Source organism: Cutaneotrichosporon cavernicola (genome assembly GCF_030864355.1).
Source record: "Cutaneotrichosporon cavernicola HIS019 DNA, chromosome: 4".
Classification (NCBI taxonomy): Eukaryota; Fungi; Basidiomycota; class Tremellomycetes; order Trichosporonales; family Trichosporonaceae; genus Cutaneotrichosporon; species Cutaneotrichosporon cavernicola.
The window spans coordinates 1,202,813-1,229,993 of NC_083396.1; the positions used below are offsets into that span (position 1 = coordinate 1,202,813).

Consider the following 27,181-nt stretch of genomic DNA (forward strand, 5'->3'; position numbering starts at 1 on the left):
ATCAATAATGCAAATGAGATACATATGTGCTGTACGTCTAGAGCTCCTCGTGCCTTGGCGCACCATCCTTCTCCGTCGTCTCCTTCTTCTCCTCGGCAGCCTTGGCCGGCTTCACCTTTGGCATGCGCGGTGGCTTGCGCAACGTGAGCCGCATCACGGCTCCCTGGATCTTCCGGCCCCACGCGTCAATGTCGTCGGCGAAGACCGCTGGGTCCGCAGTCTTGTCCTCGTCGAGGACCACCTGCTTCTCCATGCGCTCATCGAGCCACTTGCCACCCTCGAGGAGCATGTCCTCGATCTCCTGAATCTCAGCCTCGGTGTAGCGCGGAGGCGCGACAGGCTGGTCAGCAGGGGCGGTCTTGGCCTCCTCGGCTGCGCGAGTGTTGTTCTCGCGCGCCTCGTCGACGAACGCACGGCCCGCGTACAACGCCGTGCGGATGTTGACCACAGCCGTGGGGCGCTTCTCGAACTCGTCGAACCGTGTCACAATCGGTTGCTCGAGCGCTTCGATGTCCTCACGCTTACGAATCAGCGTGTGCACCGTCGCGTCGTCAGCATGCTCGTGCAGCCAGTCGAGAGTCGTGTCCACCAGGTCCTTGATGCGAGTGCGCTCCGCCTTGGTGCTGAAGATATGCAGGTTCTTGTGCTCGCCTTCGTCGCTCGAGAGAAGGTTTTGGAGCTTGTACAGGTACCCCTCGAGCATGTTGCGCGCCTCCTCACGGGCACGCATCGCGCTCTCGAACGACGCGATCGCACGCAGGCGCTGGTTCGTCTGCGACTTCTGCTCCTTGGTGAGATGGGTCGGGCCAATCGGCTTCTCGCGGAACTTGAGTGCGACGCGGGGCTTGGTAACCTTCTTGGCAGGCTTGGAGTCGGTGTCGTTACTCTCCGCCTCCGGCTGCTCGGGGTCGGCCTCAGCCTCAACGTCGGGGTCCTCGGAGGTCTCCTCCTTCTTGGCGCCGAACATGCCCTTGAGCGCCCCGGCAACACCACCCGAGCCCGCCTCGGGCTCGTCCTTGGCCTCCGAGACCAGGGCCACATTGGCAACGCTCAGAACGCCTCTAGCGTCAAGTCTAACAGTGACATTGACGGCAGGCTCAGAGCCAGTGAAGTTGGCGAGTGCGTCCTTGATACCGGGGATCGTGAGCTGCGAGATCGGGTTGCCATCTTGGGAGAACTTGATGTTGATCTCGTCCTCGGGTTTGAGGAGGACCGACTTGCGCTCGCCGTGCGGCGTACCAGCCGGGAAGATGACCTCGTCGCCCATCTTCATCTCGTAAATGCTGCGCTCGTGGACCTCGACAGACTTCATCTTGAACTGGCGGCTCAACGACGCGCCGTAGAACGCCGCGCCAAGGACGGCGCTCTCGTCCGCGTTGACGTTCTGGGCGATGAGCTCGTCGGAACCGAGGACCTCGTGGAGCTCAGCGCGGACAAAGGGCACACGCGTGTTGCCGCCAAAGAGGATGACGGAGGAGATGTTCTTGAGCTCGAGGCCCGCAGCATCAAGCGCCTGTCTGATGGGCTTCATGAAGTCGGTCATCTTGCCGTCAAACTTGCCCTCCAGCGCCATTCTCGACACCTTGGAGCGATAGTCGAGGTCGTCGATAACGGACTCGATTGAAGTCGTGGCCTCCTGGTTGGCACTGAGGATCTGCTTGACGCGGATGGCCTCCTTGTCGATCTTGGCCATGGCCTTCTTGTCGTGGATAATGTCCTTCTTGCCCGTCTTGGAGATGACGTCGTCCAGAATCAGGTCGCGCAGAGCGAGATCAAGGCTGAGGCCACCGACGTCCTCCCACCCGACGCCGATCGACTCGACGTGGGTCGTGTTAATGACCATCTTCGAGTTGGGTGTGGGTTTCCATGACGTTTGGTAGAAGGCGAGCACCGTCGCCGAGGTCGACAGCGCGCCAGAATCGTACACGAGGTGGTAGGCCTTCTCTCCCTCGCCAGTCTCGGGGTTGTAGTCTGGAAAGGTGCGAGTCATGGCGTAGTTGAGGCCGATGGCGGTGCCCTCACCGATCATGGCCATGCAGTGAATGCCCTGCAGCTCGAGTGCGTCGCGGTACGCCTTGCGCTGCGCCTGGTTAAACCACGCCGGAACGGTTACCACTGCCTGGGTAACAGGCTCTCCGGCAGCCGCATCCGCCAGCCACTTGTAGTACGCAAGTTGATGAGCCAGAACCGCGGTAGGTGTCCACGCCTCCTTCTCGTCGGGCTTGGGTGTGATGTGCTGGGGCAGCTTGTCGTGGCTGAACACGAGCGCGCCGCCCTCTGTAAGGACCGGAGGGTTGGGGAAGATGTCGAGGTCAGGCAGCTCGGTCGCGCCCAGCAGCGCCTTGACGTAGGGGTAGTGAGTGTTGGGGAATCTTGTTGCCTGAGTGTGAGAAGGGAGGGACAGCAGCTACTCACCGCTAATTTGCCCTCGGTCCCGACGACGCGTTCGTCGCGCTTCCAGCTCACGACACTAGGGATCTTGCGCTTGCTGTCGCGGTCCAGTAGGATATCGAACGGCACTCCAGGCTTGACGAGAGACAGTTTTGTGAAGTCTGCTCCGTAGTCGATGGCGAGGATGGCGGCGCTGACTGCTGGAAGGATCCATGCTAGGAGAAGGAAGAGATATCGAGGTAGGCGCATGTTGGGAGAATGGTGGTGGACCGCAGTCCGAGTGAGAAAAGGTAATATATGAAGAAGTCAGTCGAAGATGGTCGATTGACGACGAACCAAGTCTTGAGGACGCGCAGGACGTGGACCCCCCTCCACCTTCCTTCGGCCTTCCTCCGACGACCAGACAGCGTCGTCTGCGACACGTGTCAACGTGTCAACTTTCATCTGAAATTTTGATCCCGCCGACTTCCACGTGGAAGCTGTTTCTGGAATGGGAATGGGATTGCGATTGAGATTGCGATTGCGATTGCGCAATCTGACAATCTGACAAGCTGACAATAATGTTATAGTAATAGTCTGTTCAATCCACGAAGCGGTAGACGAGATCATGACAAAGCTATATGCGTTTCTTCTTACTCACTTTGGGGCTCTCTAGCACCTTATAAGCAAATCCACGATAACCCAACGTCCCACGAGATCCACCATGTCCGCCGACGACGACAGCCTCACGCCCCAGTACTCTCCTGAGGAGATCGACGAGGTCAACAAGCAGCTCGAGGGCAAGACGCCTCAGGAGGTGCTTGTCTGGGCCATCGACAACATTGACGGCCTCTACCAGACCACGGCGTTCGGCCTGTGAGGTTGACCCCCCTGACATTTCTGATGCCAGTACTGGCTTGGCGGCGGTCGACATGATCTCCAAGATCGGTATCGAGCGCGAGACCACCCACCCCGTGCCTCTCATCTTCCTCGACACGCTGCACCACTTCCCTGAGACCGTGCAGCTCTCGCAGACCGTGGTTGACACGTACCTCGCCGACCTGCACGTGTACAAGCCGCCTCGGGTGGAGAGTGCGGAGGACTTTGCGGCGAAATATGGTGACCGGCTGTGGGAGAGCGATGAGGCGAGTTACGACTATCTCGTCAAGGTCGAGCCCGCCGCACGCGCGTACCAGGACCTCGGAGTGCGTGCGGTGATTACCGGACGGCGGCGGAGTCAGGGCGCCGAGCGCGCTGGCCTCAAGGTTCTTGAGGTTGACGAGCGCGGCCTTCTCAAAGTCAACCCGCTTATTTCGTGGTCGTTCAAGGAGGTCAAGGCCTATGTCGACGATGAGTACGCCAGACAGTCGGGCGAGCTGACAGCAGGGGCGTGCCGTACAACCCGCTTCTTGACCAGGGGTACCGCTCGATTGGCGATGTACACTCGACGCACAAGCCGGATCCGAACGCCGGTGACGTAGCGGAGCGCTCGGGCCGGTGGCAGGGCAAGTCCAAGTCCGAGTGTGGGCTGCACTCGAACTACTGGGACATGAAGAAGAGGTTTGAGGAGAAGACGGCGACCACAGCGGCAGTGCCCGCGCCAGTGGCGTAGATTGGCCAGAATTGTACCATTATAGCAGAGATAGACCGCCGCCAGGCTCCCGTGTTACATCTCCCGAGACGGCCGTAACGTATTCATCGTGGGCTAAACTCTGAGTGAGCTTGAGCAATATGAGATGAGAATGGGATAGAAAGGCGTGGGATCTGGGATTGGCCGAAATGACTAGACCACCTTGGCCGAAACTGTTGCCACTCTCCAATGCTCAACCTCCACCCAACTGGGCCAGAAACTGTTCATACCGCACGTTCTTGACCAACCCAACCTCCAACCACTTGTTGACAGATCTCCTTCGTCCATCAACCCATCACGACCACTTGCCGTCACATATCTCGGCCGTTCCCCTTCCATCTCCCATCACTCGTGTTGTGCACCGCCTCCAACCCCCGCCACCTGGCCTTATCTCGCACTTCCCGTCGACACGTTCGGCACCGACTTGAATCGGCCCGACGAGTAGCCTACGGCTGCTCCTCGTCTCAGATCACACCGCAGGCGCGTCTTCTCGAAAGTCGCTTCTGCGTGGTCTGAGTTTCCTCTGCGCATGCCCAACCTCCACGCCAATTACTACCATGGCAACGTCAAGGCGTTCCGCCAGGAGCTCGACGGTGCCGCGTCCACGACGAGCGGCGCGCGGCAAAGTAGTTCGGCTGGGCGATCGTGGACGCTGAGCGGATTCGTGCCGAAAGCAGACCCCAACGAGCGTGATGCTTTGGGAAGAACGTGCGAAGCGTTTTGAGAAGCAGCTGACTCCAGCGTGCTCCACCTCGCAGCCACTAGCAATACCCCACTCTCATACCAGTTCTTCCAGATCCTTCTGCGTAATCCCGCGATCTCCGTCAATCTACAGGACTACGAGTCTGGGTACACAGCCCTCCATCGCGCGCTGTACGCCGGTAACATCCGTGCCGCACGCGATCTTCTCGCGCGCCCGGACATCGATGTGTCGGTCACTGATAATGAGGGGCTGAGGGCGTTTGACCTGTTCAATGGCACGGTTGACGGTACAAACCCTGCCGATGATGGAGACGAGGTCATCGGCACTGATCTCTACGTGTGGGGCGTGAATCGTGAGTGGTGCGCCGGCTCGACTGACAGCAGGCAACTCGACATTGGGCCTCAGTGACGCGTCGGGGGACAAGACGTTTCCCGACCGTGTCAACCTGCTCACGCAGAAACAGGCGAGCAGCCATCCTGATCCAGCTGAGAGATTCCTCCACGTCGGTGTGCGCGACGTGCAGATGGCCAAGCTCCACACCGGGGTAGTCACCGCGGAGGCCCGCGGCAACCTCAGCCTCTGTGGCTTCGGCTCGGCGGGCCGCCTAGGCCAGAAGATCCACTCGCAGCTTCCACTGCTTCCCCTCCCAGACTTCGCGCCCACGGTCGTTGCGATCGCGCTCGGCCCCGATCACACGCTTGCATTGACGAGTGGCGGTTACGTGATGACCTGGGGCAGCAATCGATACCAGCAGCTCGGATATGTCATCGAAGCGCCTGCGAACCCTTCGCCTTTCGCTAAGGATGACGACCTCATCGTCCAGACGACGCCGAAGCGCATCATCGGCGCACTCAAGAAGGAGTGGGTGCGCGGTGTGGCCGCCGGGCGGATGAGTAGCGCGTGCTGGACCGCCGACGCAGTCTGGACGTGGGGCACAAACCTCGGCCACCTGGGATACGAGAAGGCCGCGAATCCCACCCAGATTAACCCGCGCAAAGTGACGGCCATCTCGCAACCTGTCATCGACGTCGCGCTCTCCGACTATGCCATGATCTGCATCCTCGACTCAAATGAGGTCATGTGCTTCCACCATGACGCCCACTTCAAGATCACCTTCAACTCGCCGCAGAAGTCGCTCAAGGGTCCCAAGAACCCAGCTCACGTAAGCATGGACCCCACCATTATCAAGGTCACGAGCTGTGGGCAGATGTTCGCTACGCTCTCAGCCAAGGGCGACGTGTGCACCTTCACCCTGCCCCACCCATCCGAGGAGGCGAGCAAGGACGTGCGTGACCGGCACGTCATCGTCAAGCCGCAGATCTTGTGGGCTTTGAGAAAGAGTTTTACTGCCGTCAAGGACATGGCGCTTGGGCCGGACGGGACAGTCATCATCTGCACCAAGTCGGGGCACGTGTTTGTGCGGCAGCGCACTAAGGCCGGATCTGGTGCACTCAAGTTCCGGCGCATCCCGTACCTGCAGCGGATCATCAAGGTGGCCGCGAACGAGACGGGCGGCTTTGCTGCTATCCGCGTCGACGCGCGCCCATCAGCCATCGCACTCAAGGGCAAAACGCTCGAAGAGGACTTGTTCTCCCTCCAGCCTCATGTTCGACGGTACGAGAACCAAATGACAGCTGAGGACTTTGACCGGCCTGTTGTGCGCCGCGACACTGAGGATGAGGAGGATGAGAGCACTGACTCGGTACACCACGACACCATGGTCGCGACGCAGCTGTGCCACGTCATCAACCGTTGGCAGGCGCACAGTACGGACTCTCTGTTCGCTTGGTCCGAACCGCTTCTCGGGAGCGACGTGTCGATTGCCGTTGGCGACTACGTGATCCCTGCGCACAGTGTGGTGCTGTGCCTCCGCGCACCCGCGTTTGCTCGGGTGCTTGCCGGGCAAGTGGTCGAGGGTCTGCGGCTGCGCGCGGAGGACGGGCGGCCCGTCATCGAGATGGACGTCACCCACCCCCTCGTAGCACTTCTGCTCCTCCAGTACCTGTACTCGGACGAGCTGGCCGCAGTGTGGGACTCGCGTGTGGTGTACACACTCCAGACCAAGTTTCCCGACATGCCGCTCCCAGTCAGGGACATCAAGCGGGACGTTCGGCGCTTCGCCGACATCTTGGAGTTGGCGCCGCTCAGGCCGGTGCTGGAACTCGTGGCGAAGACAACGATCAGCACGAAAACGCTCCCCGGCGACCTCGCTACGTTCTTCGCGCAATCCTCGACGCCGCCATCGGAGGTCTGTGACGTAGTGGTGGTCTTAGCCGACCGCGAGGTGGCACTCAACTCGGCGCTTCTCCGGGCTCGCTGCCCATTCTTTGAGGCCATGTTCGCCGACCGCGACTGGACGCTGCAGCGCCGCGAGGCTGACGATGATAACAACGTCGTCGTGCACATGGAGCACCTGAGATGGCGGCCGATGAAGCTTGTCTTCCGCTTCATCCACGAAGGCCGTGAAGACGACCTCTTCGACTACCTGCACCAGGAGACGCTGGACGAGTTCCTCGACTTTGTCTTCGAGGTGCTCGCGGCCGCAACCGAGCTGCTGATGGACCGGCTCGTGCTGGTGTGTTCGCGCGTGATCGTCAAGCACTGCAACCCGTTCAACGCCGCGGCGCTCGCCGTCGAAGCGTCGTTCTACAGGGCGGCGGATCTCAAGGCGAGCATCTTCGACTACATTAGCGCCTGCATGGAGACGATGCTAGAAAGCGGACTGCTGGACGATATGGACGACGACGTGCTGCGCGACCTCTCCAAAACGATCAGCGTCAAGCAGGGCGACAAGGCGGTGGTGCCGCGGTCCAACATCCTCGTCGACGAGCTCATGGTCAAGCACCGCGAGTGGATCGCGGTGCAGGACATTCCCACGCCGCGCGTGCGGCAGCCGTACAAGTGGAAGCCGCGCTCCCCGCATCTCGAAGCGCGACGGCCATCGACCTCGCCCATGACCACACCAGATCTCAAGCCTCTTACTTCTGCAGGCCCGGTCGACGAGATGTTCACGATGGACGAGGAGACCAGCGCGGGCACAACGCCACGGCAGGCACCGTCGCCCAACCCATCCGCGGGGAGCGCGCGGTCGATGACGCCACTCAGCCTCGGGAGGAGTTCTGGGAAGCCCGTGTGGAAATCGCGCACGGTGGAGCAAGAAAAGGTCGACCTGCGGAGTATCATGGCCGAGGCAGCCGCGACGCGGACACCGGCAAGGCCGCCCGGCCCCCCGTCCACCCCAACGCCAGCGAGAGCCAACGGCTCCGCGTCCGCTGCAACCCCGCGACCATCCCCCTCTGGATGGCGCCCCGTCGAGGCGCGCCCAACCTCCCTCGCGGCCGTACAGGCCTCGCAGGCCCCGCAGGCCCCCCTAATCCCCACGCGCGCAACTGGCTCTATGGCTGCGGCTCCGGTCGGACACGTAATCCAGCCGCCGCGCCTCGGCGCAACCCCGACACGGAGGCAGGGCGTGGCGTGGTCGACGCCTACGACCTATGCCCCACCGGTGTCAAGCAGTCCGAGCCAGGCGTTCTCATTACTCGCAATTCAGCAGCAGGAGCGCGACGCAGCTGAGACGGTAACGAAGAAGGTCGCTAAGAGCTTCGCCGAGATTCAGGCGGAGGAGGCTGCGGCCGCAGCAGAACGGGCGAGGGAGGACGAGTTCCAGCGCTGGTGGGAGACGCAGCGCACCTCGGACCGTGTAGAGAGTGGACGCGGACGCGGGCGCGGACGGGGAGAGCGCCGTGTACCGACCCGGGGGAAAGGCAAGGGCCGTGCGAGTGGTGGCGGGGAGGCGGGTCCAAGCGTGATCAATGGGCAGGCGGAATCCTCGCAGCCCGCGTCCCAGCCCCAATCCCAAACGCAAGGCCAGTCCTCCCCTCAGGTGCCGTCTGGCCGCAAAGGCAAGGGCCGCGGCGAGAGCGTTGAGGATGGCGCGACCCAGTTCCGTGGACGGCGGCAGACCCAGGATAGCGGCAGCGGCAAGGACCCGCAGGAGGCGCGGATCGACGATAGCCCGACGCGCCAAGGCGGGCGTGAAGGAAGAGGCCGGGGCCGAGGCCGCGGTCGAGGACGAGGTGGTGGGAAGAGGGGTGGGCGGGGTGGTGCGCCCGCCGAGAGTCATGGAGCGAGGGCGGCTCCGATCGCATCTTGAGCATATGCATTGTTTCCGCATCGCACCTAGCATCGCACCTGGCGTCGTAAACTACCCTTTGCATCTAAAGTGCCGTATCTAGTCTCGGCTCTCTCGGCTCTCTCGGCTCTGCGCGCTCTCATACTGTCATACGGCCCGCATCTCACAGCGCACGCCCCATGAACCGGCGCTTCTGGAACGACATCCACCACTTGCTTGGCTGGGTGGGGCGCGGCCCCATCTGGCCCGTGGGGTTGCCGTCGGCGCCAACGACGGGCTCGGGCGCGTACAGCCTGTCGACAAGGCGGGCGGCAAGCTCGGACCGCGCCTGCGTGAGGTACGAGCGGAGCTGTTCTGGCGTTAGCGATTGATGAGCGGGGTGATGAATGGGAGGGCGAGAGCCGCGTACTCTCCTCTCCGCGCACTGTCTCCATGACCCGTCCTCCTTTCTCCTTACGGCCTTCTACTCCATCTCCTCCCCATTCCCGTCTTTCCCCTACCCCCATGCCCTCCAATCTCCTCCATCTCCTCCATCTCCTCCATCTCCTCCATCTCCTCCATCTCCTCCATCTCCTCCATCTCCTCCATCTCCTCCATCTCCTCCATCTCCCCCATCTCCTCCCACCCACACACCCACACACCGATTCCAAGCCCACTCACCAGCCTCCGCACGGTTCCCAGGCGCATGATACATCGAGTTGAGGGGGAACCCCGGCTCGCCCGGCAACGCAAAGTGATCGACGGAGAGCGTCGCGAGCCTCTTCCCGGCCTCCTGGTATCCCGGCGAAGGACGACCAGCGCTAGGCGCAAGCTTGGCAATACAGTCCGAGATGAAGAGGATGAGGTAGATGAGCGTGCGGTCGGCCGCGCCTGCCGTCAGCTATGTACGTCACTAGATGCGCAGCGCAGCGGCACCGCCCACCAGTCGTGTACTCTTATACTCGCTGCGACTCCTGGGCACTCGCCAGCACACCTCTCTGCGCTAGCTGTACCCACCCTTGATCTCAAAGTTGCGGAAGAGGCAGTTTGCGCGGAACAGGTCGAGCGCCTCCTCGACAATGTCTGGCCGGCTCGGGTCGGCCGTGACCAGCTGGCTCCCCTTGACATGCTTCCAGTTGATGGGCAGGACGGCCGTGTTGCCGATCTGCTGCACCTGGTCGTCGTTGTATGCGGAGTGATAGGCCTTGTGTCAGCGGTGTCAGCGAGAGCAGCACGAGGCGCGCAGCACCTAGGGCCTAGGTAGGGGAGAGACGACGGTGCGGCGGGGGACAGCCATGGAGTGGGGCCAAGCCAACAGCCAACAGTCGACACCAGGCTCCCATGGGAGACGGGATCCAACTGCTCTCCTGCTCTCACTTGTCCCTGCTCGCAAGGCTGATCGCGACTTACAGGCATGGCGGATGCGGAGATGTTATGTGGCCAGCTGTGCGATATGGACATGATGACGCTACTTGCCATTTCCTTATATGATCCCCCCTTAGTATTGGCAATGTTGGAATTGTTGGCATGATGGACGCGACGCGTCCTCCTGTCCTCGTGTCAGTCCATCCATCAAACAAGTAATGACAAAACCGCGTCCCCTAACCGCCATTGTGGCCGCGACACTCGACAATGGCATCGGCCGCGACGGCGGCTTGCCATGGCGTCTGCCGGGTGAGATCAAGTACTTTGCAAGGGGTAAGTCCATCAAGGCTCAAGGGGAGGTAGCGCCCGCTCGGCTGCAATTCAACTCATTGAACTGTGCAGTTAAACTACTAGCTCGGCTAGACTTGCACTCGCTGATCCAAGTCACCACTGGCGAGCCGTCGGGTGGCCGGAACGCCGTCCTTATGGGCCGACGGACTTGGGATGGTATACCACCTAAATTCCGCCCCTTGAAGGACAGGTATAACCTCGTCATCTCAAGGACGCCCCAAGTCGTCGAAAAAGCCAACCTTACAACAGCGCATGCGAGCTTTGAAGATGCCCTCGCCTCTGTTCCGGGGGATACGCATCGCGTGTTCCTCATCGGTGGGGCGACACTGTATAATGCCGCGTTACCTAGCCATGTCGACCGCGTACTCCTCACTCGCGTGCTTGAGCGGTTACCGTGCGACGTCTTCCTCTCCGACTTTACTGCTCTCCCTGGATGGCGGTTGACGAGTCATGACGAGCTGCGGCAGTGGGTGGGGTGGGAGGTGCCAGAGGGCGAGGTCGAGGAGAAGGGGATTAGATATCGTTACGAGATGTGGGTCAAGGAGTAACAAGGGTAGCACCAGAAACAAAATCTTGTAATCTATAGCATTGCATGGGCCTACAGAGAGAGGTCTTAGGACCCGTTGTAAATCTAATGTCAGTACGCACTCTTCAGCCCAAGTACTCACGTTCCACGACCGGCGCCACTGCCAGCCAGGGTGGTCGTTTACGTTGCCGTGAACGCCAAGAGCGAGGTCCTTGAACCACCAGAAGTTGACGACGAGCGCACCCGTCCACAAGACAAACCATACAAGCTTGGCCTTGGCCGACCAGCGCGTAGAGCCAAAGAAGAACAGGTCGAGGACCTGCCCGGCCATCAGGACGGCGAACCACAACGTCGGCAGGTAGTGGTGCAGGTAGGTCACGCGGCCCATGATGAGGAACGGGGCTGGTGTCAGTTGCTTCTCCGAACGCCAACTCACCAAAGTGCAGGAACCACCCGAAGAACGAGACCTTGCACACGTAGAGGAAGTGGTCCCACTCTCCCGGCGCCCAGTCCTTGTAATGGCGCTGCATGCGGAGCAGGAACCAGCCCGCAATCAGCAGCAGGCCGGGAACACACAGGCTGCTCCACCACCACACGAGCGGTGTGCCCAGGAGGTAGAACTTTATCTGGTTATCGCCCCAGCCGCACATGCGCAGGCCGAGGTGGAGGAATGGCCAGTCGCTGGGCTTGGACGCGAGAATGTCTTCCTTGTCCGGGTCGGGAACAAGGGCGTTGTTGGACGTCCACATCGCGACGTTGAGGTGAGCAAAGTCACGCCAAAATGGCGAGCGGTACATCTTGAGGTTACCGGGAGGCAGCTTGTCGTTCCAATGCGACTCGACGTTCCAGTACGTGTGCACATCCTTGGGGTCGTTGGTCTTGGTGCACGACACCTCAACCTGCTTGAAGCCCCACTGCGGGAGCACCGAGTTGGCCGCGCGCAGGTAGCACCCGAGGTTCTTGTGGCGCAAGCGCATGCGGGTCGTGAGGGCGTGGATGCGCCCCTCCTGCGACGACTTCTTGCGCTGCGTGTCGTCGACGACCTCGACGACCCAGTGGTCCTGCTCGTCGCCGATCGTTTGGTTGCCGTAGCCCGAGACCTCCCAGTCCTCCTTGGTCACGGGCGCCGCGAGCGGGTGCGAATGCAGCTGGCGGTCCGTTGCCGAGTGCACGAGACGGATGACGTCGCCGTCCTGGAGGTAACGGATGTCGTCGGGGTTGGTCTCCTCGGCACCCCAGGGAAGCGTCACGATCCAGTCGTTGTTCATGTCCTTGTAGTGGTAGCAGGTGATCTGCTGCTGCATCGAGCCGGTCGGGTAGGTCTGGACGTGCGAGTGGAGGAGACCGCCGCCGTAGCCAAAGTTCTTGAGCGTAAGCCGCGAGCCGTACGCGACCTCGAGGGGCGACTGGGCAAAGTCGTTGCCGCGAAGGCCCGCCTGGAAGAGCGAGCTCATCTGCGCGTCACCTGGCCCCGACCGGTTGAGGATGAGGAAGTGGATCTTGAAGCAGGCCGCGTAAATGAGGAACGGGAGCATGATTAAGCACATAATCCTAGCAGCCCAGTGCTTGGCGTACGTGCGGACCGGCATCGAAAGATCGCCAAACTTGTCCCACAGGTCCTCGATCGTGTACAGGCCGACGAGGGCAACGCCGAATAGGCCGACCCACTTGACGGAGAGCACACAGCCAATTGACCAGCCGGTAAACACGAGCCAGATCCACCAGTCATCCGCAAACGGCTGGTGGCGCTGGTTGTGGAACTTGACGAGGCCTAGAACCGTGGTGAAAGTGAAGAACAGGAGCATCGAGTCGAGCAGGATGAAGCGCGATATGCACAGCCAGCCAATGTCGCAGAGGACACACAGTGTAACCCAGTGGCGCGTGTAACGGGACCAGCCAAGCTCGCCAGTGGTCAACCACGCAATGGGAACGAGAGCGACGCCAAAGCTGGCGAGAATGACGCGCATGGCGGTGTACGGCACACTGTCGGGGTACTCGACTCCGGACTTGAATTCGAAACCACCGTTGTAGCCAGAGACGAGGCCAGCAAAGCCGACGAGCATCTTGCCCAGTGGCGGGTGCACGTCAAAGTAAAAGTCGCGGTTGATGTAGTGGGAGCCAAACTTGCCAAAGTGTGCTTCGTCCCACACCACAAAGTTGGCCGCGCCGATGCGCCAGAAACGCGTGATCATGCTCAACAATGTGTACAAGCCGGTCCACACAAGCTCCTCGTTCTCCTGGTATACTCCTTGCTACATGTCAGCGAGGCTGGACTGGAAGGAGAAGGTGGTGGAGGCATGGTGGGGGTGGGAACAGTGACGATAGGGACTCACCCAGCCATTGAGCCTTTGTCGTGGTGGAAGACCGCGCCTCCCGCCGATGCCGGGTCCGACGCCGTGCCCCTTGTCCCACTTGCCCTGCCCGTCGTCATTGAGCGGAGCAGTCTCGCCAGCGGCCTCGGCGAGATCCTTCTCATTCTCCTTCTCCTTCTCCATGGTGTAGAGGGGGAGATCTGGTGCTGCGGCCCTGTCGCTTCCAGAGCCGTATCTCGAGGGAGGGACGCGTGTCTCCCAAGGCCTCGGGTCAGCGAGGTCGTCGTCGTCGTGATAATGGGTGCGCCGATGTGTGGTCGACCGCATGTGTTTTGTAAACGAGTGTTGAGGAGGTTGACGATTTGGGGTTAACCGTCGCTGTGACTTTGTGAGTGGTGCTGTGACACGTCGCGGTGGGTGAGGTGAAATGTCCCAGCTTTCTGAGACTGCGTGATTGATTCCCTGGGTGATTACACCTGAATACTGAGGAGAAAGGCACAGCAGTGCAGTGTCTCTCTCTCTCTCTCTCTCTCTCTTCTCTTCCGATCTTGACACGTGCATAAGTGGGGGTGAAACATTATCAGGAACAACTCTCCCACGACCGACCCCTTCATTCTCCAGGCACGCTTCGCGATCTACCTCTTGTCTCCGAAAAGTCCATCGAGCAACCTCGGACATCCACAACCAACAACAATGCTCGCCCTCCGCCGCCTCCTCCCAGCAACCCGCTCCCTCCACTCATCCGCAATCGGTAAGATTTCTCCTACAAACTATCCTAACAACAGCTTGGAAGGGCAAGGCTGCCGCCGCCGACGAGGATGTGGACATGGACGACCTGTTCGACGACTCTGTCGCCGACCTCCCGTCCTCTGGCGGTGGAGACCGGTCTGCGCGCCGAGCCGAGTTCATCGGGCGTATCATGAACCCTACGCATGGGCGGGAGGAGCACCGCGCCGGCAACCTGCGCAAGGTTGTGCAGCTCAGCGACAGCCCAGAGCAACTCGAGGAACTCGGGCGCGTGATTCAACAATGGCGCGTTAACGGGTACGGGGTTAGCAAGCAGACGTCGGCGGAGATTGTGGGGCGCTGCATCAACCTCGGGCGGGCGGACCTCGCCGACAAGTACTACCGGAACCGGGCGGACTGTGAGTGGCTGTTGGGGGGTGGGGAGGGGGATCGGTATGAAGGGGGGCCAGGAAGAGAGAGGAAGGGGAGAGGGAAGATGGTGAAGGCTCAGACATGCTGGGATCCGCGTGGGTGATGGCGAGCCCCGCTGGTCGAGAAGCCGGAGATGCGGCGTGGACAACACGCCGTGTGGTGCTCGAGTTTTGCTATTGTGCAGCTAACAGCAGACGGGTTGAAGCACGTCTCGGCCCACATGGCCACGAAGCTCAAGACCAAGCTGGCCGAGGCAAAGGCGTCCCAGGCGTCCGAGGTATCCGAAGCGTCGGCATAGAGACACATAGGCATGATCATGGTATAGCATCGCTCGAGTGTGGGATGGGAGATACTGATGGTCTGGCACTTACTTCTGACATGAGACCTGAAAGGAGGCCTGGCAGCTCGCAGTTAGATACATCACATTGTGGGCTATCTTCGGGACTGCCCGCTGCCCTGCTGTGGGCGCAGGGGAATGGGTACCCCGACTGATGCAGGACGAGAACTGAACTCCACCAATATTGCCAACTTGGGTGCAAAGCGAGAGACCATGGCTTTCAACCGACCGCCAACCGTCTTCAACATGTCCCGTTCGCCATCTGTTCACCAACAACCTCTCCAAGCCTGCAAATCACTCGCAGCGCATCCCAGACTCGCCTCGAGCAAAAGAGTAGCCTCGTGTGGGGCTCGAACCCACGACCGAATGATCAACCGGACCTAACCGCATAAGAGTCATTTAATCTACCGACTGATATAACGAGGCGTAGAACTTGACAATTTCTGTGTTTTTCGGGACGTATATGAACTGGGTCCGGCCGAGTGAGTTGGTATGCTTCAGGATGGGGTTCGGTGAGATGCCATGGGAGAACGACTGTTCCCATGTCGCGTCACTGGAGCAAGTCAGGCCGTCGCCCCCCTGTACGCCCTCCCGCTCTGTTGTCAAGTAGCTGCAATTTCTTCCTAACACCTATCCCTTCTTCAATGGTCCACGTGCACATCGATGTACGACGACGCCGTCGTACGCGGTCTCGAACAGATGTTCACGGGGCTGAGCTTCTGTTTGAACGCTCTCAATGTGCCCATAGGTGTTGCCTATTACAAGGCCAAGAACAAATCCCAGAGCCCGAAAGTGCCTCTCGACGGTTATGAACAAGTGGATCTCCTGGAAATGGGGATGAGTGCTGGAGTTTGAGAAGCTGCTACATTCGACTCGAACCAGTAATTGAATGTTGCCTGAACTTACCCGCAGCTGACGTCCTGGAGAAAGGCCGTGAAGCCACCCACATCGAGGGAGCCAGCTTGAAGGCTATCTCTGAGGCCGGATACAGCCCCAACAAGAGCACGTCGGGCCTCGACCATCCGGTGTTCGTCTTTGACATGCGGTTTGGCGATCTCACATACTCGTGGACGAAAACAGTGACAGCGAGCTCGCATCCTACTCCGTCGTCGGGGACAACGGTTACATCATTTAATCCGCGACTGCTACGTGAGCCTCAACCGCGAGCCTGACGACATCCACAACGTGCATAAAGACTGTGCCAGTGAGTGCCACGCCCACAATCCTGCTGTGGGAGGAGACGGCAGCGCGGCAGCAACGTGGTGGACGAAGACACAGAGCGTCACCAGTATGTCCGTGTAGATGATTAGTGAGAATTAGCGTTAATAAGAGACGAGGTCATAATAGTATACTGGAAGGAGTCAGCGAGTGAGCTTTGGCATTCGCGCTGTCAGTGTGACCCGACTCGTTGAGGGGATCGTTCAACCCGGGGTGACCCGGGGTGACTGGAGTCCGGTGATGGTGCCATCTCCACGGCGGAGAGGTTGCCTATTGCAATCCGCCGACGCCCGGGTTGAATGATCGACCTAGCGCACGCCCAATCCGGGGCGTTGGAAAACCATGGCAGGGGCTGTGAGTGGAAGGTCGGGTTCTGGCAGCGAGCGGTCGGCTGTATAAAGGGGTGGCGACAACCAGCTGGGCAACTTCTGGGCTTCGTTCGCCTTCGAGCCCCGTTGACCTTGTCAATTGAACCCGTCAGCTACTGTCCCTCTCTGAATCCCTCAGATAACTCAGGAAACAACTCTAGCCCAGCTCCATGTCGCGCGGTCATGGGGCCGATCGATGCCGGACTCGACCTCGCGAGACTTCTGAGCTCTGCCTCGCCGTTCATGGGCCAGGGTGTCATTCGACCCCCCTCATGGCTACTGAATCACAGAGAGAGGCGGCTCCAAAACCTCGTCTTCTGGCAGTGGCGGGAGGAGACGCTTGCGCGGCCCTCCACGTCCCCACTACTCCGACAGAACATGCCTTGATGCTGATGCAATGGCTCGCATGAGTGGGGGAGGACCACGCCTCCGGGCAATACCGGGCATGTATTCCCTCCTTCCCGCCCCTTACAAGCGTCCTTCTCTCTACCTGTCAGAGTGCCGCATCCAGCTGTACCACTGCCGATGCCGACAAAAAAAGGATTGGATTGTGCACTATGAAATCACCAATCTGACAGAGTGGGGCAGTGGGGTTCCAAATCTCGGCGTCGATCACTTGATATGCCGAGCCGGCTCCGATCCTGGTTTCCCTATCCCATTTTGCTTTGCAACCGAAAGACATTTACTTAGCCTGCGTTAGACCAAGCGTGGGGTAACACGCTAACACGTTCACTTAGAGTGAATGCATGAGGAGTCATGCTCTCCCAAAGGCTTATTGCTTGATCTGATGTTGAGGGGAGAAAGGTGATGAATATCGCCAGGTGATGGGAGAGAACGCGCAGGCACGCAAGCCCGTGCCCTGTCTCGTCTCCGTTCCTCTGCGACAAATCGCCGGTTCGGAACGCTGCCATCTCCATCATCCTCAAAAGTCATATATATCAACTTGCATGCATGCTACAGCACCAGTTATTGCTGTGAGAGCGGGTCAGAGCATCTCCTCACACTGGTATGATGAAACGATGCATCTTCGAGTGGATTTGTATGGTAATGCCTTCTTTGTGGGAGGATGAGCGCTCTCGCTTGATCGCTTGCTTTCGAATTGCGTTGGTCCAGATCCACTCGGTAGTGAGGACGATGTAGGCGCGCAAGCTCGTGACGCGGTGCTGTCATGTGTGATCATGTGTCATGCGTGTCGTACCTTGAACGAGATGGAGATGGGTGGCATAGTCGGCATCAAGCTATTCAGGCCGAGACATAGAATGTGGCGGCCTCTGGCTTCTGGCTTCTGGCACGCAATCTGCAACCTTTGTTCCAGCCAGCCGGTTCCACCACCCGCCATCCCTTGATCCCCCGTAACCCCCCGTAACCCCCCAGTTCCATGCCCACGCCTACGCCCACGACTTCCCTTGAAAAGCACAGACGGTTGTATGCGGGGGAACATGGTCACACTTAACGGGGGAGCCGGGGGAACACGTTTGAGGCTGTGGCTGCGACTTGGTCAACCACCTTACAGTCAACCCACCAAGTTTGTCTACACCAAGACCTCTGATCGGCACGCGCCTTCTCACCCCCCATGGCATGACCTTCTATCCAATCTGCCCCGCCCCCCCAAATCAGTCCCAGTTATCCGCCACCGTACGCACCTGCGCAGCCGAGGTTTGTTAGCGACTCTAGTCGTCAGTCCTCGAATATACCCACGACCAGCAGAGCAGTCCAGTCATCCCCCCCCCCTCCCCTCCCCTCACCCCCCATCACCCTCGTCGCCGCTCTACATCTACCAGAGTATCCACAACATCTCTTTCTTCATCATCAATTACCTCTCACTCACCACCACATCTTACTCCTCCCCCAACCTACTACCACCCCTAGCCAAAACACCAATCCACAATGGGTGCGTCCCCCCCTGAAAACACCTTGCTAACATCCAGCCCGCACCAAGGTAAGAACTCGATCCAGTTGGAGCATGTAGACGAAGAAGAAATGCGTTGCACCCACCCACCAAACACCACCACCCCACACCATGCACACCCACCACCGTATACCAACACCACATTCATCCACCCCCCCCACCACTCGCCGTGCATACATGGGTGTGCGCTCCGATGCATAGCGCATCCCACTATGCATGGGTGCTCAGCACTCCATGCAGGAGTCGTTCTCGCCACCCAACCTTCCTCCCTCACCACCACCTTCCCCCACCTTCCCCCACCCAACTCCCACCGTAGCTTCACAATCCCACTCCACAATCATTTCCACATCACTCCCACAGTGAGCGGATGACTAACACCCCTACAGCAGACCGCCCGCAAGTCCACCGGTGGCAAGGCGCCCCGTAAGCAGCGTGAGTACCAGCTTGTTCGGCTTTCCCAGCGAGGCTGCACCGCATGACACGTCGCTGACCATGTCTTATGCATGCTTCCACCGCTTTCCCCATTGTTCGCCACGCATCGCTCTCTGTTCCCTCCCACCTTTTCCTTTTTGTCCGGTGCTCCCACCCCCCACGTTTGTGACCTTGTCTCCCGCCCGGCGCCCGCCCTCCAAATCCGTCCGCGTTCCTGGATTGGCCAACAGTCGCCGCCAAGGCTGCCCGCAAGTCGGCTCCTTCGGCCGCTACCGGTGGTGTCAAGAAGCCTCACCGTTACCGCCCGGGTACCGTCGCCCTCCGTGAGATTCGTCGCTACCAGAAGTGAGTCAACCTTCCCTTGTCGCTTGCATGCATGCATACTGACTCCAGGTCGACCGAGCTTCTGATCCGCAAGCTCCCGTTCCAGCGCCTGGTTCGTGAGATTGCCCAGGACTTCAAGACCGACCTCCGGTTCCAGAGCTCGGCCATTGGTGCCCTCCAGGAGGCTGCTGAGGCGTACCTTGTGTCGCTCTTCGAGGACACCAACCTTGCCGCTATCCACGCCAAGCGTGTCACCATCCAGCCCAAGGACCTCCAGCTCGCTCGCCGCCTCCGTGGTGAGCGCTCGTAAGCGCGTTGCTAGCGTTGCTTTCGCAGCTCCTCCTCCTAGGTGCTGCGTGCGTGGTTATCAAGTCCTAAATGTAGCGCGCTGTAGGCGCCGTGTAACCCCTTCGCTTTTCGCTCCTCTATTTAGTAAAGCATACCCTTTCGTCATGGCGCTATTTGTAGAGACACCTAGCACACCATGAATTATGTATCGCGTACATGCGCGCGCGAGGAGCACTAACGTGATGGCTGCTGCTCTGCGCCTCTTGTCCTCTACTAATCTATAATACAAGTGTCTGCGTCTAAACCATCTCCATCCTCTCGTCTCCTCCTTCCGGCCCATCGCCACTCCCATCCTCGCCATTGCTCATTTTACGACTAGCCTTGACGGCCGCGAGCATGTCGCGTAGCGCGGCGACCTCGACACGTAGAGCGTAGAGGCCCAGCTGGGCCTCGCCGTCCCCGTCACCTCTATCGCGCAATGTAGCAGCCAAGGGCCTGGGCAAAGCGTCGGCAGGTGGTGGGCGGAGGACAGAGGGCGCGGCGCGCGTCTCACGAAGGAAGAAGACAGACTGGCGGAGGACGAACTGGATTTTCTGGGGTCAGCCCGGTCAGCTACGAGCGCAGCAAGTGGCGCGGTAAGTGAGAGGGACCGTGGTGGAGGGGAGAGGGAGAGGGAGAGGGAGAGGGAGAGGGAGAGGGAGAGGGAGAGGGAGAGGGAGAGGGAGAGGAGAGTCGCCGCTCGCCGCTCGCCGCTCGCCGCTCTCCTTCCCTCTTCCTCGCGTTCCCTCCCTCTACCTACCCTCTCTCTCCCTCTCTCTACCCATCTCTCCCCTTCTCCCCCTCCGCTCTTCTCTCCCTCTCCCTCTCCCCCTCCCTCCCCGGCCGCCGCTCCTCACCACCCACACCCCAACTCACATCAACAGTCGCCATATACCGATCCACAGCCTCACGCGCCGTAGCAGCGCCTTCCTCATCCACCGCGTCCGACGACGAGGTAAGTTGCGCCAGGACGGGTTTCACATCGAGTAGGAGGTCCGGAACGGCCTGGCGTCAGCGGTTCTACTTTGAGCAGTTGGGAGGGAGTTGAGCGGGGAGGAGGAAGGAGAGTGGGCCCGCGCACCTTCTTCACGGCCGCCAGGGCGGACAGGAGTGAATCCGTGTCGAGCGAGGAGAGGTCCAGTGGGTCCGCGACATGACCGCTATCGCTCATTGTGCTCTGTGCCGGTGCTTGGTATTGTTCGCTTGATAGTGTTATTCCAGTCGCTTGCTTGGTGAATCTGGTGGAGGCGGCATTGCGGAACCAAATGCCACTGGCGTGGTGACGCTCGGTCGGTGCCCTCTCCCTATCCCATGTCCCTGGCCACCATGCCAGCCAGCCTTGCCGTCGTCGACGTCCATCTGACAATCTCTCTCTTCACTGTAATATCCATCGATCCGTTCTTGTCGCTCACTCGCGGACTCCCCCGGACCACTCCAATTGCCACGACCAGCTTGCCCAATCCCACTCACTCCCCCAGGCGACCACCCACCCGCCACGATGGCGGACGCCAAGCTCTTCAGTGCGTCCCAGATCCGGCGGCCTTGGCTGCCCTCTCCTGCTCACTCCCCCTCTCTGCTGCGCTCGATCTGTCCCGCCACGCTCTCTAACTCCAGCACGCGGAAAGATTCAGGATCTGCGAGACGAGCTCCGCAATGCCGGCGACAAGAAAGATAAGGGGTTCGCGAGGAAGAAGACGGCCCTCAAGAAGATCGTGGCGAACATGACCATGGGGAATGACAGTGAGCTCTAGCGCTTCAGGAGCCGAGCTGAGACAAGTGTCCCCATTGTTTCCTGATATGATCCAGTGCATGCAGATCCAAGTGCTCGAGATCAAGAAGAGTGAGTTGTCCGTTGCGCCTACTTCTTTCGGTATCAGCACGAATGATAGGAGCGATGCTTGTTCCAGCGCCCCGGCGACTCTGCATCGCTGTTTCTTCACTCTCGCTTCGCCCGCTCGTACTAATGACAGTGGTCTACCTCTACCTCGTCAACTACGGACGGTCACGGCCAGAAGACGTCGCACACGCCATCGGCGGCTTCCTCTCAGACTGCGCGGACCGTAACCCCCTCATCCGTGGTCTGGCAATCCGGACCATGAGCTCGATCCCGTTACCCACGATAATCCAGGCGCTTGTCGAACCACTCCGGCACGCCCTTGAGGACCAGGACCCCTACGTTCGCAAGACGGCCGCCATTGCGTAAGCTGTGACTCCATCTACGAGCTGACACCAGCGTCGCCAAGTTGTACGCGTCCGACTTCGGGAAGAAGACGGTCGCAAAGGAGAACTTTGTCGCCATGCTGCGCGACATGTTAGCTGACCACAACCCGACGGTCGTTGCCAATGCCGTCGCGGCACTCGTGGAGATCTCGGAGCGCAGCTCGGACATCAGCCTACGCCTGAACGCCACCGTGGCGGGCAAGCTCGTGGCCGCGCTGGGCGAGTGCTCCGAATGGGGCCAGATATACATCCTCGACTCTCTGCTGTCGTTTGTGCCGCAGTCGTCGCTCGACGCCGAGACGCTCGCCGAGCGTATCTCTGTCCGACTGCAACACGCCAATAGTGCAGTTGTGCTCACGACCATCAAGGTCATCCTTTACCTCATGAACTACATGGAGGATGAGTCGCTGATCAGCATGCTCGAGCGCAAGATGGGCCCGCCGCTCGTGACCTTGTTATCGTCCGGGCCAGAGGTGCAATACGTCGGCCTGCGCAACATCCTGCTCATCATCCAGAGGCGACCGGCGATCCTGCAGAACGAAGTCAAGGTCTTCTTCTGCAAGTACAACGACCCCATCTACGTCAAACTCGCCAAGCTCGAGATCATGTACCGCTTGAGCCGCGAGGACAACGTCAGCGAGGTGCTGACCGAGTTGAAAGAGTACGCTTCCGAGGTCGACGTAGACTTTGTGCGCAAAGCGGTGCGCTCGATCGGGCGACTGGCGATCAAGATTGACAACGCAGCTGACCAGTGTGTCATGGTGCTCCTCGAGCTCATGAAGACCAAGATCAGCTACGTCGTGCAGGAGGCGATTGTGGTGATCAAGGATATCTTCCGTCGCTACCCCAACAAGTACGAGCGCGTGATCGCGGTGCTGTGTGAGAACCTCGATGTGTTGGACGAGTCGGAAGCCAAGGCTTCCATGATCTGGATCGTGGGACAATATGCCGACCGCATAGAGAACTCGGACGAGCTTCTCGAGGACTTTATGTTCACCTTCAAGGAGGAGAGCGCCGAAGTGCAGCTTGCACTCCTCACCGCGACAGTGAAGCTGTTCATCCGCCGCCCGACCGCCGCACAGGAACTCCTCCCCCGCATTCTCAAACTCGCTACCGAGGAGGCTGAGAACCCAGACCTGCGGGATCGCGTGAGTAATCCTTTCCGCTCTCCGCTAACCCCAGGGATTCATGTACTGGCGCCTCCTCACGACCAACCCGACGGCGGCACGTGACATTGTCCTCTCCGATAAGCCTGTCATCTCGACTGAGACAGACCGCATGGACAAGGGCACGCTCGACCAGCTCCTCCTGCACACGGGCACCCTGGGGAGCATCTACCACAAGAACCCCGAGACGTTCATCCGTACCGCCAAGCCGCGTTACCTCCCGGACTCGCCAGCGCTCAACTCTAGCTCGCGCAGACATCTCGTGCAGGCGACGACTCTGTTCAACCCACGCCCAACGCCGGCCGTTCCCGCGCGCCCTGCTCCTGCCCCCAACGCCGCACCCGCAAACACCAACGGAAACGGCAGCGAGGACACGCCGACACCGCCCCCAGCAAGCAGCGACCCTTACGCGCAGCTGGCGGACCTTGACCTCCTTGGCGGGGGCGACTACCAGTCGGACGTTCCGCGCCCCCGCGGCGCCGCAGAGGACCTCTTGATCTAACGGTGAAGCGTGGGGAGGCGCAGCGCCGGGTGAAGAGGTGGAGGCTGAAGGGAGGGGCGAGCGTTGAGGGTCGAGGGAAGTACTTTAGGCCGACAGGCGTATGTAGTAGACTATGGATGGCACGACTGACAGCGCGTCTGAATTGTATTTGTGACTCGGCGCACTACAGGGCATTGACGTGGTACGCGACAGGGCGGCAGGCGCACGTGGCTGTACTCTGCACTCGGAAACTCGAACCAAAGCCCTGGCGGGATGGCGACGGGTCCTCGGCAGGTGGATTAGGGTGGAGGCGGGCACTGGGTGGGGTACCTTGAGTGAATCTGAATCTAGGTTTGGCTTGGGCTTGTCATCAAGTCAGCCTTGCCTTGCAACAATTACTTCTTGATCCACATTCTCTTGACTTCTTCTCAACTCTAACACGACGGATGAGCCCGTAACAAGTGGCTACACCAGCCACCCCTACACAAGCGGCTTTGCCTCTCTATTTTCATCTCTCCCTTCCCTCCCTTCCTTCCTCGACTCGACTTGGTCCAAGATGAAGGAAGAAGAACGCCATTCCGACGACGCAGGCCCAGCGAGCGCCCTACTCGCCGACTACGAACCACATAAACACACTGACTCGGACTCGGACTCGGACCACTCCGATATCGAAGTCTACCCCCCAACCGTATATCCTGGATATGAGGCCCCAAGGGGGGCGTTGGGGCATGCGCCGCCGGCACATCCCCATGGGACGGAGATCCATTGGGCGACGTTGGCGCAGAAACGCGCGCTGTGGTGGAGTTCGGCGCTGGTTACTGGCATGTTCATCTTGTCTTGGTAAGTCTTCTGTGTGATGAGTCGATGGGTCCACTACCGTTCATGGGCATGCTCTTTCGCCCTCAGCAGCTCCAGCTGGCCTTTCAGGCTCTGTCGCGCTACTCAAGTGGAGCCACCTCGTCTGGAATCGCTACCTTGAGCCTCCGGCTAGCCCGACATCGCTTCCTTCGGTCGCTCTCGCTGCTCGTGCGCTCACCCCAGGTACGCTTTCGCAACCATCCTCTCAATGTACAACAAGTGGATGTTCTCGGCAGAGTACTACGGCTTCACGTACCCACTGTTCGTGACGGCATGCCACATGGTCGTGCAGTGGTTCTGCGCTGGCATGATTCGGTGGACGGTGCCGCGCTTCCGGCCCGTTGAGCGACCCTCGCGGCGCGATTATATGTGGGTCCGCAGGAGAGGGGTGGCTGATGGCAGGACACGCATCGTCCCCACTGCTATGTCGACAGGCGGCGATATCGGGTTATCTAACCTCTCGCTGAAGACTATTACGCTCAGCTTATACAGTGAGTCGGCTTCTCCGTTTTCTTCTTCCCCTTCGTCTCTGGTCTCCTCCCCTCCCTTCTCGTGCCCAAGGCCGATCTCGCGCTAACCCCAGCCATGTGCAAATCGTCGGCCCTCATCTTTGTCCTCATGTTCGCTTTCCTCTTCAGGCTTGAAAAGTACTCGTTCAAGCTCGTGTCCGTCATCGGGCTCATCAGCATCGGCGTCTTCCTCATGGTGTTCAACGTGACGGCCGTCTCCATTCCTGGCCTCATCATGGTGTTCTCAGCGTCTGCGATCGGCGGTTTGCGCTGGGCGCTCACAGCGCTCATCATGCACAAGCGTGCGATGGGCCTCAGCAACCCATTCGCGACCATCTTCTGGCTCGCACCACTGATGGGCTTCTTTCTCTTCCTCTTCTCCGCCATCTTTGAGGACTGGATCGGCATGTTCACAGGATCGTACTTTGCCAACCCGCTGGTTGCACTCAAGAGCATCGGCATCATCGCGTTGCCAGGTGCCATCGCGTTCGCAATGGTGTCGAGCGAGTACTTTGTCATCCAACGCGCGGGTGTTGTCCCACTGTCGGTCGCAGGCATCTTCAAGGAGGTGTCGACCATCGCCTTCTCGGCCTGGATCTTCGGAGACAAGCTCACCGCGCTCAACCTGATCGGTTGCGCGATTACCATTGCCGGTATTGCGCTCTACTCGTTCCACAAGTACCAGAGGAGCATGAAGACCGAAGTACCATTAGACGACGACGGCAACGTCGTCCCGACAGAGGACGCGAGCGACGAGGAACGGCAGCCTCTCAACCGCGGCGCAAGAGGGAGCCACGGCTCGCTCGCGTCGCGTCCATCCCTCGCACAGTATGCGCCGCCCACCCCATCCTCGCGTTCGCGGCGCACACCAGAAGGCGCAGCTACACCGGTCGACACACTCCCCATGACCGAATTGAGCAACCGATCCTCCGAGGAGGACGAGCGCGCCAACCGCCTGCGTGACAGCTTTGAGGGTTGGGACGCACCTGGTGGGAGCGACTACGAGAGCGAGGTCGACGAGGACGATGTCGCACGATATCGCACCGAGCGCATGGGCGCCGTGCGATCGCGATGGAACGAGTGGTGGGACAGGCCTATGTAGCGTACTATGGCATTCTAGACTTTAGACGGCGGCACTTCCGTCAAGGCGTGATGAGTGGAAGCGTGAGACTGATCCTACATTGACCGCACGCTGGATCAGCGTGTCCATTCAGAATGACTTCAATCACGACGAAGCAGAGAGGCTCGCTATCCGCACGACCCTGTCAACCCCCGGTCGCACGCCTTCCTTAGGTGTGAGGTCTCCAGATCCATTGTTCCTCTTGCATATTACCCCCGCTCACCCACCACGCCATAAATATCCGCGCGCTTCTGAATCGAGAGCGGGATCTGCTTGCGGGTCTCGCTTTCATCAGTCCCGTCATCCTTGGACCCACCTGATAACCCCATGATCCAGATCGCAGAGGAAGAACTCGCCGCCGTCCTCATACTCCCCTCCCGGCTCCTCGACGCTGCGCAAGCGCCCCAACTCCCGTCCCCAAGGATCGAAGGCAATCGACTCGCCCCAACTCGACCGGCTTGCATGGTGCGCGCCATACTGCGCCGCAGCGAGCACGTAGACTTGGTACTGGATGGCGGCGGCGCGCTTGTCAGTTCTGTGCTTGAGGTTCTTACAAGTAGTGTCGCTACGTCAGCTCCATCAACGGACAACTCACCCCAGTGAGCCTTCCCAGTAGGAAGCATGAATGCGCTCGGGAAAGTTAGGACGTCTGCCCCCATTCTCGTTAGGACAATGGAGAGCTCGGGGAAGCGTAGGTCGTAGCAGATCTCAAGGCCAACTTTCAAGTCCCCCACTTGGACTGGGGGAACGATGGCCTGGCCGGGCCGCACGCGGTCGCTCTCCCCGATCCGCTTGACCTGCCCGTCCTGGATGAGCTCGACGTCGTAGAGATGCAGCTTGCTATATTTAGCCTTGATACTCCCATCCGTATCAATCAGGACATGGGTGTTATACACCCTCAAGCTGTCCGGCTCGTCATCCTCCCCTTCTTCTGGCACATCATGGATCCCAACACTGATAGCCACACCCAGCTCCTTCGCCAGAGTTTGTAGGCCGAGAGTATACTCGTGCTTTGAGAGGGGGAGGGAGAGGCGGCGGCACTCCTCGGTTGTCTTGACGATAAAGTCGGCCGCTTCAGGGAGGAAACATGCCTTTATCAGCTAAGAGGGGAGGTTCCTCACAGTTGCGCCGGCCCGAACCGCGTCTCGGATGACGGTCGACGAGATGCGTAGGTTGTGCGCTGGGTCCGCCGTCGAGCGGATCTGGCAGACGGCGACCTTGGTCATGATGCTGCGAATGCTGCGGGAGGCGGGCTGGACGGAGAATCGGGATAGCGTCAGACGCATTGTATGGTGCGTAAAGTAGTGGGCGAGTTGGCGACGACGTGTGGAGACCCCACATATCCATATCCGGGTTTTGGCTAATGACGGTGTTGCAAGTTGACGT

At 59.9% G+C, this 27,181-nt stretch overlaps 12 protein-coding genes across 12 annotated transcripts; 7 read left to right on the top strand and 5 right to left on the bottom strand.

Moving 5' to 3' along the window:
- Positions 1-37: 37 nt before the first annotated feature.
- LHS1 (uncharacterized protein) lies at positions 38-2,640 on the bottom strand (the record flags this gene model as incomplete). Its single annotated transcript, XM_060600305.1, has 2 exons — positions 38-2,380; positions 2,416-2,640. The coding sequence occupies 2 exons, from the start codon at positions 2,638-2,640 to the stop codon at positions 38-40; spliced, it is 2,568 nt and encodes an 855-aa protein (XP_060456912.1).
- A 454-nt stretch (positions 2,641-3,094) lies between these two features.
- MET16 (uncharacterized protein) lies at positions 3,095-3,982 on the top strand (the record flags this gene model as incomplete). Its single annotated transcript, XM_060600306.1, has 3 exons — positions 3,095-3,246; positions 3,281-3,724; positions 3,757-3,982. The coding sequence occupies 3 exons, from the start codon at positions 3,095-3,097 to the stop codon at positions 3,980-3,982; spliced, it is 822 nt and encodes a 273-aa protein (XP_060456913.1).
- A 547-nt stretch (positions 3,983-4,529) lies between these two features.
- CcaverHIS019_0404690 (uncharacterized protein) lies at positions 4,530-8,906 on the top strand (the record flags this gene model as incomplete). The annotated part of the gene is made up of 4 exons (XM_060600307.1): positions 4,530-4,708; positions 4,742-5,055; positions 5,087-8,731; positions 8,821-8,906. The coding sequence occupies 4 exons, from the start codon at positions 4,530-4,532 to the stop codon at positions 8,904-8,906; spliced, it is 4,224 nt and encodes a 1,407-aa protein (XP_060456914.1).
- Positions 8,907-8,998: 92 nt separating this feature from the next.
- On the bottom strand, positions 8,999-10,230 carry ARC18 (uncharacterized protein; the record flags this gene model as incomplete). Its single annotated transcript, XM_060600308.1, has 4 exons — positions 8,999-9,189; positions 9,496-9,705; positions 9,832-10,018; positions 10,225-10,230. 4 exons carry the CDS (start codon positions 10,228-10,230, stop codon positions 8,999-9,001), a joined length of 594 nt encoding a protein of 197 aa, XP_060456915.1.
- A 167-nt stretch (positions 10,231-10,397) lies between these two features.
- Positions 10,398-11,078, top strand: CcaverHIS019_0404710 (uncharacterized protein; the record flags this gene model as incomplete). The annotated part of the gene is made up of 2 exons (XM_060600309.1): positions 10,398-10,512; positions 10,624-11,078. 2 exons carry the CDS (start codon positions 10,398-10,400, stop codon positions 11,076-11,078), a joined length of 570 nt encoding a protein of 189 aa, XP_060456916.1.
- Positions 11,079-11,143: 65 nt separating this feature from the next.
- Positions 11,144-13,695, bottom strand: PMT2 (uncharacterized protein; the record flags this gene model as incomplete). Its single annotated transcript, XM_060600310.1, has 4 exons — positions 11,144-11,161; positions 11,199-11,458; positions 11,493-13,308; positions 13,390-13,695. 4 exons carry the CDS (start codon positions 13,693-13,695, stop codon positions 11,144-11,146), a joined length of 2,400 nt encoding a protein of 799 aa, XP_060456917.1.
- A 366-nt stretch (positions 13,696-14,061) lies between these two features.
- On the top strand, positions 14,062-14,824 carry CcaverHIS019_0404730 (uncharacterized protein; the record flags this gene model as incomplete). The annotated part of the gene is made up of 3 exons (XM_060600312.1): positions 14,062-14,119; positions 14,154-14,513; positions 14,721-14,824. 3 exons carry the CDS (start codon positions 14,062-14,064, stop codon positions 14,822-14,824), a joined length of 522 nt encoding a protein of 173 aa, XP_060456918.1.
- A 3,512-nt stretch (positions 14,825-18,336) lies between these two features.
- Positions 18,337-19,424, top strand: HHT1 (uncharacterized protein; the record flags this gene model as incomplete). The annotated part of the gene is made up of 5 exons (XM_060600313.1): positions 18,337-18,340; positions 18,378-18,388; positions 18,745-18,790; positions 19,021-19,135; positions 19,184-19,424. 5 exons carry the CDS (start codon positions 18,337-18,339, stop codon positions 19,422-19,424), a joined length of 417 nt encoding a protein of 138 aa, XP_060456919.1.
- Positions 19,425-19,701: 277 nt separating this feature from the next.
- On the bottom strand, positions 19,702-20,612 carry CcaverHIS019_0404750 (uncharacterized protein; the record flags this gene model as incomplete). The annotated part of the gene is made up of 3 exons (XM_060600314.1): positions 19,702-19,995; positions 20,318-20,446; positions 20,523-20,612. The coding sequence occupies 3 exons, from the start codon at positions 20,610-20,612 to the stop codon at positions 19,702-19,704; spliced, it is 513 nt and encodes a 170-aa protein (XP_060456920.1).
- A 327-nt stretch (positions 20,613-20,939) lies between these two features.
- CcaverHIS019_0404760 (uncharacterized protein) lies at positions 20,940-23,329 on the top strand (the record flags this gene model as incomplete). The annotated part of the gene is made up of 6 exons (XM_060600315.1): positions 20,940-20,961; positions 21,056-21,181; positions 21,219-21,281; positions 21,412-21,640; positions 21,675-22,809; positions 22,844-23,329. 6 exons carry the CDS (start codon positions 20,940-20,942, stop codon positions 23,327-23,329), a joined length of 2,061 nt encoding a protein of 686 aa, XP_060456921.1.
- A 535-nt stretch (positions 23,330-23,864) lies between these two features.
- CcaverHIS019_0404770 (uncharacterized protein) lies at positions 23,865-25,777 on the top strand (the record flags this gene model as incomplete). The annotated part of the gene is made up of 4 exons (XM_060600316.1): positions 23,865-24,148; positions 24,350-24,535; positions 24,569-24,657; positions 24,750-25,777. 4 exons carry the CDS (start codon positions 23,865-23,867, stop codon positions 25,775-25,777), a joined length of 1,587 nt encoding a protein of 528 aa, XP_060456922.1.
- A 227-nt stretch (positions 25,778-26,004) lies between these two features.
- On the bottom strand, positions 26,005-27,081 carry NIT2 (uncharacterized protein; the record flags this gene model as incomplete). Its single annotated transcript, XM_060600317.1, has 5 exons — positions 26,005-26,080; positions 26,112-26,320; positions 26,350-26,360; positions 26,391-26,886; positions 26,917-27,081. 5 exons carry the CDS (start codon positions 27,079-27,081, stop codon positions 26,005-26,007), a joined length of 957 nt encoding a protein of 318 aa, XP_060456923.1.
- Positions 27,082-27,181: the final 100 nt, after the last annotated feature.